The sequence below is a fragment of the Rhinolophus sinicus genome, linkage group LG05 (assembly GCF_036562045.2).
Source record: "Rhinolophus sinicus isolate RSC01 linkage group LG05, ASM3656204v1, whole genome shotgun sequence".
Lineage (NCBI taxonomy): Eukaryota > Metazoa > Chordata > Mammalia > Chiroptera > Rhinolophidae > Rhinolophus > Rhinolophus sinicus.
The window spans coordinates 52,574,508-52,583,973 of record NC_133755.1 but is presented as its reverse complement, the minus strand read 5'-3'; the positions used below and the strand labels follow the sequence as shown (position 1 = coordinate 52,583,973).

Here is a 9,466-nt window from a genome sequence, read left to right as displayed (position 1 = left end):
TCTTTACCTTTGGACAATCTCTCAGCTATTTTAAGTGGGAAAAATTACAACACAGGACAGTGTGAATGCTTGCAGATGTATAATTGTTTTCTGAAAAAATATATAAGAAACTTAGATGTAGCTACCTCAGAGAAGTGGGTAGGGTAAAGAGAGACTGACTTTTCAGTTGAGACGATACCCTTCTGAACTACTTTTTCTCTAATCATTATCAAGTATTATGGTCTTTTTAAATTTAAATAAGTTATTTTTCCTACAATAAACTTAAAAAAATTATTAAGAAACGAAAAACAAAGGTGTGAGCATATAATGGCAATATTCTTTCCGGTGTACTGACTGCTTACACTAGAGTTTATTAAATAGAACTTAATAAACTTGAACCCAATTACTCTTTATAGCAAATTTATGAAGGAGACGTGTATACATACTTATCTCCATTGCACAGGTGAGGAAACTGACGTTCAGGGAGATGCAATGACACAGCTAGTAACTGACAGAGATCGGGTTTGAACCCCAAATCGTGGAATCCCAAACCCACGCGGTCTTTCCTCGCCGTCCTTCGGCCTCGGCCTCCAGGCGGGAAGTGCACTTACTGGACGCCACGCACCACGCGACGCAGCGCCCCAGCCAGGCGCACTCGCGGCCCCTGCGTGCACAGGGCTCCATGTTCGGGGAGCGCGCGCACGCAGCGGCGCGGGCTCGGCGGCGGCGGCAGCAGCGACGTCACAGCCCGAGCTTTCCTTTTCGGGAGTCCCCGGCACACATCCTGTGTCCATGTTTGGGCATTTACGTCACGGCGGCAGGGCCGGGGCCTCCCGAAATGGCAGTGGCCCCGGGAGTCGGAAGCCCTGAGCCAGCGCAACCGCTGCTATATAAGTGGGAGGGCCGCAGGTTGGGGGAGCCCGGCTGAGCTTTGGAGAGGCGAGGAGCAGCCGCCGGAGGCCGGTCCCAGCAAGCAAGGGCGCCTCGGCCCCCCCAAACCCACATCCCAGAGGTGAGCTCTCGGGTGCCTGAGTTTGCAAGGCGCAGGGTGCCCCGACTGCTGGCCTCCCCGCCATCCGCGCGCCCCCAAGCCCAGCGGGCGAGGCCCCGGGCGCCACGCAGTCACCGCCGCGCCATGCTCCACCTTAGCGAGTTTTCCGGCCCCGACGCGCTCATGGCCAAGTCCGCCGAAGGCTGTTGCTCGGAACCCAGCACCGAAGTGTCCCGGCTACCCGCCAGGGACGCGCCCGCGGCCGTTGGCTATCCCGGAGGTAAGGAGCACGGCCGAGGGTGCTCAGACGGCGGCGCAGTGCGGGGGCGCACGATGCCTGAGAACCGGCAGGGAATGGGACGCAGGAGGTGTGGGGGTAGGAGTGGAAGGTCTGGGGTCCCGGGTTGCGCACTGCTATTCCCACCCCCACCGGGCCTCCAGCGCCTCCACAGGAAACTGTGCGTGTTCAAGCAGTCCTTTTGCCTGTGCACGTGTGTTTCATGTGTGCATATTTGTGTGTGCGTCTTGGGGCTTATGCCAGCTCCAAATGGATCAGAATGTGCAAAAGGCGCTTTGTATGTGTCAGTACGCACCAAAGGATCCTTGGGTAGGGGCTACGGACTCCGAGGCGCGCCCTTTTATGTGCCTGGAGCTGATTCCTGCTCCTTCCTCAGCAGGAGACTTCTTGAGCTGGGCATTGAGCAGCTGCGGCGCTGGGGGTGACTTAGCCGACTCCTGCTTCCTGGAGGGGCCTGCGCCCACGCCCCCTTCCGGCCTCAGCTACAGCGGTAGCTTCTTCATCCAAGCCGTGCCTGAACACCCGCACGACCCGGAGGCACTCTTCAACCTCATGTCGGGCATACTAGGCCTGGCACCTTTCCCCGGCCCTGAGGTGGCAGCATCCCGGTCTCCGCTGGACACCTCTTTTCCCACAGGCCCCGACGCCTTGCTGCCGGGTCCGCCGGACCTTTACTCCCCGGATCTGGGAGCTGCCGCCTTCCCAGAGGCGTTCTGGGAGGCCTCGCCCTCGGCTGGCGCCCCGTCACAGTACCTGTATGAACCTCAGCTCTCCCCACCCGACGTCAAGCCAGGCCGCCGAGCTCCTCCGGCCTCTCCAGCGCTGGACACTGCCTTGGCCTTCAAAGGTCCCTACGCTCCCTGGGAGCTGCTTTCAGCCGGGGCCCCAGGGAGCTGTGGGTCACAGGGAGGCTATCAGGCCGCCCCTGAGGCCCGTTTTCCCCCGGTGGAGGCCAAGATTGAAGATGTGCTGTCCATCAGCTGTCCCGCGGAGCTGCCGGCCGGCCCGGCCAACAGACTCTACCCCACGGGGGCCTACGACGCTTTCCCGCTGGCCCCAGGTGACTTAGGGGAGGGGACTGAGGGCCTCCCGGGGCTCCTGACCCCTCCTAGTGGGGAGGGAGGGAGTAGCGGCGACAGTGGAGAGTTCCTGGCCGGTACGCAGCCTCAGCTTTCCCCGCTGGGCCTCCGCAGCGCCGCAGCGGACTTTCCAAAACCTCTGGTGGTGGACATCCCTGGGAGCAGTGGCGTGCCTGAGCCTCCAGGGCCGCCAACCCCATTCCCCGCAGCTAAGGCGCGGCGCAAGGGGCGCCGGGGTGGCAAGTGCAGCGCGCGCTGCTTCTGCCCGCGGCCACATGCCAAGGCCTTTGCTTGCCCAGTGGAGAGCTGTGTGCGTAGCTTTGCGCGCTCGGACGAGCTCAACCGCCACCTGCGCATCCACACGGGCCACAAGCCCTTCCAGTGCCGCATCTGCCTCCGCAACTTCAGCCGCAGCGACCACCTTACTACACACGTGCGCACCCACACTGGCGAGAAGCCCTTTGCCTGCGACGTGTGCGGCCGCCGCTTCGCGCGCAGCGATGAGAAGAAACGGCACAGCAAGGTGCACCTCAAGCAGAAGGCGCGCGCCGAGGAGCGGCTGAAGGGCCTAGGCTTTTACTCTTTGGGCCTCCCCTTCGCCGCCCTGTGATTGGGAAATAGGTTTGTAGATTGGGGCGCCGCCGCCCAGCACGTAGGAAAAGACCTGGCCCGCCCCCCACCTCCTTCCCCACTCTTCCCGGCACGCCCCGGGGCCGGCCTCTGGTCCGGCTTGCAAGTTCCCTGGAAGCGCCAGCTGCACCTGCTCCGTTCAGCACCAGCTCTGTGGACAGCTCCCCCCGTCCGGGCGTCGTCAACCGCGCTTTGGGGAAGTCCTCTCAGGCCACCCACTGAGTAGGCACTTCCTTGGGACTCGAAACAGTCTTTTGTAACTGGCGCACTCCCCACGCCGTCCGCTACCCCATCCCCCAGCCCCCCACCCCAGAGACAGGCTGGGGCAGCGCCGAGCCGGTCTCGCGCGGTATTTTGTATAGCAATGTCGTTTCCAGCAGCCATTGGATGTAACGTTTTGCTTTGGGGTTATTTCCTTTTCGTTGTTAATTTTTGTAAAGCAGACGCTACTCTTAAGCAGTTGGCCAAACTGTTTATTTTTGCAATTAAAATTATTGTGCTAAAAGCTTACTGAATCTGCCATCCAAGCTCCTGACCCTTTCCCCCAACCACTCCCCCAGGGGACTATGTGCTAGAAAAGAAAGGTGATCCTCACGCTCATGGAGTCATTATGCACCCACTGTCAGGCACCGAGGCATATAGTACGTATTCAATAAATAAGTACTGAATTAACGAATGAAATTAATCACAGCTGACCTAAGGGCTCAAGGTGTTTCTGGAACTTGAGAGTGGTTGAGAGGCTTAGGTATTAAACATTATGCATATATTATCCTCCTTAATCCTCACTAATCCTGAGTGCAGCAGTCATATACTCCATCTCAGAGATGAGGAAGCAAAGTAGGTAACTTGCTGGGTAACCCAGCTAAGAACAGACAGGGTCAAACTCAGATCTGTCTGGCTCCAAAGCCAGTGCTTTTTTCCCCAACCCCAGAATGGTGGCAACTCAGCTTAATAGCACGGTTTGGGAAGTCTTCCTACCAAGAGGTAAAATAGGTTCAGAAACGAGAGGGAGCCCCAGGCAATAGTGTCAGTAGCAGAAGACTGCAGTATTGCAGTGCTGTTTGTAACACCCAGTGTACACAGAGGTTCCAGCAAGTGCCTATGCATCTGTATGAGAATCACATGCTGTCAGGGCCAAAAAGAACTCAGCATACATCTAGACCATTGATGGGCAGAGCCATGCCCAGAGAGGAGGGGGTGTTTACCAGAGGCTCACCATCACCTGAGTTGTTCTTTCTACAAAGGGTCTTCTCCAGGAGGCAGCAGTCCACTTACTGTTCAGCTCTGTACCTGGCATATCCCCTTTTCTCTAACTCTCCTCCAGGTGAACCCTTCATGGCTTGGCGGGGAGGGAGTGCAGCTAAGAGGGTGGTGAGGAAAGCATGATCCTATGATGGAGAAGGGGTGAAATGTGCCCCCCTCTATTCCCAACCCAAAAGCTTTTACACTCTTTGTGGCCACCTTGGGCAGACACTGGGGCATTATAAGCCTGTCATGCATCCCATCTCTCCTCCCCAACAACTCCTCTGTGCTCAGGAAAGGATAAGGCTTATCTATCTGAGGGTGGGGGACTTCATTATTTTTCTCTTCTGAGCTGAGCTATTCTTGAACTAAGAGAGCCTTACAGCCCTATGACACCAGATCAACCCAGCTTCTGATGCTCTGGCTTCTTCACCCCTTCACTCTCAGATATGCTCACCCTCAACACCCACAGTCCAGCTGACCAGAGACAACATTATCAAGTCAGAGAATTCCACCCATTTCTCTCCCCAGGTGTTAAGTGCATTCATGTGGTCGAGAATCTTGTAATAATATCTAATAAACCAATTTCTGATAAAGGATTTGATATTACCTCTTCTAGAAGAGTTAACATTTTAAAAGAGTAGCCTGCAGAGGGCAATGTTTAACCCTTAGGGTCAAAAGATGCACCATCAGGCATTGTAATAGGTTAAGTGGTAGATTCATGGAGACGTAAGATAAGGATGATTTTCATTACCTTACTATTTAAGTGACCATACCTTTCACTTTTTTTATTTTAGAGAAAAAGCAATGTGCAGTGTGTATTTTGGAAATTTAGACAACTCAAGACAATACAACAATGGAATATATATATATCTTAGGCACCATAATCAATATGAGCCAACAATATTTAAAGATGATTCAGGCCACATTCAGACATATACTCATTTTTAAATATTTACAAATATTTAAATTAAATACAATCTGAAATGTGTTTTGTTACATACAAAAAAAATTATACAACAGAGCCATGTTTGTTTTAAATAGTTACACATACATTTAAACTAAATGAGACCTTGTGTGCTCAAGTTTCTATCACTCCTTCAAAAAATCTTTTTCTACCATCTCTTCTAGTTTTTGCCTGGCTTTGGTGGAAAATGGCTTGTTGTTTTCCAGTTTCATGTCCTTATTAAGGAAGGTGTTCCCTGACTTCACTTTCCGTGTAGAGCAGGGTAAGGAAGAGCACAAAGACCCAGATTTCAAGCAACTGGTCCCAATACACACAACCTGAACAAAGGAGGAAGGGCAGATAGGCTGTAGGTGGGTGGCATCTAACCATCTCACCTTTGCCGCATTCAGCAGCAATTCCATCAAGTACCATCAGCTCTCCCGTGCCCCACCTTGTCCCCACACCTGTCTAGGCCTAATATTACTGATGAGAAAGTGGACTTAGGAGTGGTGCTGCTACCAGAGCCCAGCCTGGTTCTAGAACTTCCAGCTGAGAAGTCTCTCCTGTTACTCCCAAGGGAAACGGCTGCATTTGCTGAGTGTCCCCTAGGGATTCTGAGGGAAGAGAATGTTAAGAATGATGGAGAGAAAATCAATCAAAATCAACCCAAATCCAAGACCCAGGCAGAAGTCGGGACTAACAGAGAGCTCATTTTCCTTACTTAATCCTCTTTTTCATCTGGTCCTCGAAAAGTGGGTGTTTTCCCAGACTTGGTTCTGAGCTGTCTCCTTCCCTGTTTCAACACTCTCCTTTGAGAGCACATTCCTTCCCAGGCCTTCCGATGTCACTACTACATAGATGACTTATAAGTCAGCCAGCCCTGGTCTCTACCCCAGCTGCAGCCCCTGGATTCTGACTAATGCATGTGTCCATATGGATGTCCCACCACCATTTCAAATACAGTCTGTCTAAAATCAAATCATCCTTCCATATACCCAATTTCTACTCATGGCAACCATCATTTGTTTGGTTCCCTAGACTCACCTAAATAACTACCGTTCTTCTGTGGGATTCATCTTTGAATCCTCCTTCCCCCACACCTAGACTGTCATTCAGACCTGTTGGATCTTATGGAAGTCCTTCAGGGTCTTATTTACTCTCATTCATGGTACATTGCTTTCTTTTATGTATTGTAATTTTTAGCTTGTGAGCTAATCTTCAGTGGGGATTTACCTGGCAGTCATACTCTGTGGCCTGGGTTGAGGGTATGTTTCTACTGAGTCATTTGGTGTTTGCTTGTGCCAAGAATTCCAGGAGTATCAACTGATGGAGACCTATCTTTATGTTAAATTCTTGGGCTGGGGTTCCTGTACCATGCAGGTGTTGCGCTCAAACTCTCACGCAAGTAGTTATAAATTCTCAGAGGCAACTCCTACTCCAACAGGACCCAGATCAAGACAGACAAGCAATTTTCCTCCTTCCCCATACCTCCTGGGGTTAGTCACAGCACATCTCATGCTTATATTTCTTGGGCTCAGTTCCCTTGTTTTGGTTCATGTATATTTTGTCCTTTCTTGCAAGCTCAGCTAAGCATTTCAGGTGTCTGTTATATTTTGTGAATCAGTCCATGTATCGTGTAACAGGAAGACCTCTGGGTTATCTGTTCAACAATATTGCTGAAAACTGAAGCCAGAAGACTTTGATTCCTCTATTAAAATATTTCACATTTATCCTCTCTGTGCCTATTGCCAGCACCTCAGTCCATGCCACCCCGTCCACATACACAAACACCTTGGCTGTGACCATCACATTGAATCACATAATAATGTGTAGTTGAAAGGAGTTTATAAGAATATCCTTTCTGACCCCTTATTTCATAGAGGAGGAAACTGAGGGCCAACATGTCTGGGGATTTTCTTAAGGGCACGCAGATGATAAGAAGTGGGCCTTGAACCTGAACCTTCCAGTTCCAAGACCAGTGCATATCCATATATCCACTCATTCCACAAGTATTACTGAGTGTCTATTCCATTCTGGGTCAGTGGTTCCCAATTTTTTTCCTTTTCAGTGCATCTGAGGAATTTGACACACACATCAGTAACAAAGGCTCACTTAAGTCCTGATCCTCACCCTGGAGAGACAGGGAAGAGTAATGAGAACCTTGATGAGGTGGGATATGGGGGAAAGTCTGACAGCAACCCGGAATGTCTACTATTCCCTCCCCCTTTACCCCAACCCCTGTTTGAAATAAATCTGCACTATACCAGGTTGCTTCCTGTGGTCCCTCTGCCTCCATTCTCTCTCCCTCCATTCAACATTACTACTATTTAATTTCCTTAAAACATTATTCATGGTGTTTTATCCCAAAATGACCACAGCGTCCACCTTCCTACTAAACATAACACTGCAGTTAAAGCCTTCCATATTTGACCCAAATTCATCTTCCATTGTCCTCTGTCATCTCTCCCTTTGCTCTGCCCTCTCTCCCCTCCCCTTATATATTATCCAGTTCCTCCCACCCTTGAGCTCCTTCAAGGGCAGAGATCTTGTCTGATTCACCTTGTGGCTGCCCCATTGTGAAACTTACTGCCCAGCACACATAAATGCCTAATTATTGTATGGATTGGTTAGCAAAAAAAAGAAGGGAAAAAAAGGCCTAAAGGCCTAAAAGGAAAAAGGAAAAGAAAAGGGGGAAAGAGGAAAGAAGGAAGGTGGTTAAAGAGCATGAAGCTGGGAAAGGATCTGGAGGGAGAGATGGAAGAAGCAGGACTGAGGCCCTGATCCAAGCCATTGGTCCCATGAGTGAGACCACACTTCTGACTAGTCTGTGTCTGTTCAGTTCTTGCTGAGCCCATATTCTCTGCCTTAGCTCTGGGCTCCCAGATGTGTCTGTTATTCAGTTCTCTCTCTCGCTCTCTCTCTCTCTCTCTCTCTCTCTCTCTCTCTCTCTCTCGGTTTCTCTGGCCCACATGGAGTGGGATTCAGTTTAACATTTTTAGAACTGTGGTTCCCATAACAACCAAGCAGGAATTGTTGTCTGTGAAATGTAGCATGGGCACACATGCGCACATGCACACATGCATACACATGCATACACGCATGTGCACATACACATGCACACACGCATACACACAAATACATGCACACTCACATACATACACATGTGCACTCATACATATACACGCTCATACATGCACAATGTCCATCCACATGTACACGCATGCGTGCATTCGGATACACATGCACTTACAAACACACATGCCCATATGTGCATATGCACAGGTATACACCTACATGCACAAAAGCACATACATACATACATGAGCATGCCCCAAATTGATTCTGCATGTCCACAGGAAGCACAGAGTGAGGACAGACAGACATCACTAGAACAAAGGTAGAACAAAGACAATAGATGGATATTTCGTCTGTACGGATAAGCAGGTGGATTTAGGGAATCTGCATTTTGGCAGGGGAAGGCTCAGTGGACTTAATACAGCAAAAGGGTGGCAGGAAGTCACTGTATTTAACCATAGATTTTGGGATTTGGTAACTTGAGTTCAAGTCCTGACTGTGCCATTTTTTGAGCTCTGAACTTGAGCTTCCCCATCTGTAAAGTGGGGATAATAATAATACTTACTTGATAGGTTCATTAGGATGATTGAATAATATGCATAAAAATCATTAGTATGATGCTTGGCACTTGGTTAATAGGAGCTGTTACCATTTAGGTCTTAGGAGAAGTGATTTCTCATTCCTTTAATCTAAGACTTTCTGGAGGAGAAAAGAAATTCAGGTGCTTGGGGAAGGAGGAGAACATTTGGGGGAGGTGCGAGTTTGACCTGACTGGCCACTATTCAGCCTCACTCCTTATTAAATTTGCCTCTCTCAGAGAGTCACCTGCCAAATCTACAAATTATCCTTTCTGGAACTAAATGCCCAATGCCGCTGCCTTAGCAGGAGTAGGATGGGATGAAGGAAAGTCCCCATCAGCCTCATTTATTGGAGAATCCTGGGGCTATACTGGATTTCTGCTCTGCTGCAACTGGACTGCCACTCCTGGCCTTGGCACTGAACCCGGCCCAAGCCAGTCTCTGTGCCTTTGCCCACGCACCACCCCTCGCATGAAGTGCCATCTCTCCTTTTCCTCATACAAAGCCCAATTCTGCCCTGGGGTTGGTAGCCCCAGCACCCTGATTTCTCAGGTCCCACTCAGCCCTGTGGATTTCCTCCAAGCCTAGGACAGCCGGTCTGTTCCTGCTTGAACAGCTGGATAGGGCTTAAGCCAAGGGCAGGGCCTT

The 9,466-nt window shown here is 50.4% G+C and overlaps 1 protein-coding gene across 2 annotated transcripts; it reads left to right on the top strand.

The window, feature by feature from the left end:
* Positions 1–676: 676 nt before the first annotated feature.
* EGR4 (early growth response 4) lies at positions 677–3,487 on the top strand. Of its 2 annotated transcripts, none has more exons than XM_019712840.2 (2): positions 677–1,250; positions 1,645–3,487. In XM_019712840.2, the coding sequence occupies exons 1-2, from the start codon at positions 1,115–1,117 to the stop codon at positions 2,955–2,957; spliced, it is 1,449 nt and encodes a 482-aa protein (XP_019568399.2). In that variant the 5' UTR covers positions 677–1,114; the 3' UTR covers positions 2,958–3,487. The 2 variants fall into 2 exon arrangements, with proteins under 2 accessions (XP_019568399.2, XP_074188274.1); XM_074332173.1 differs by having other exon boundaries at positions 679–1,250; positions 1,648–3,487.
* Positions 3,488–9,466: the final 5,979 nt, after the last annotated feature.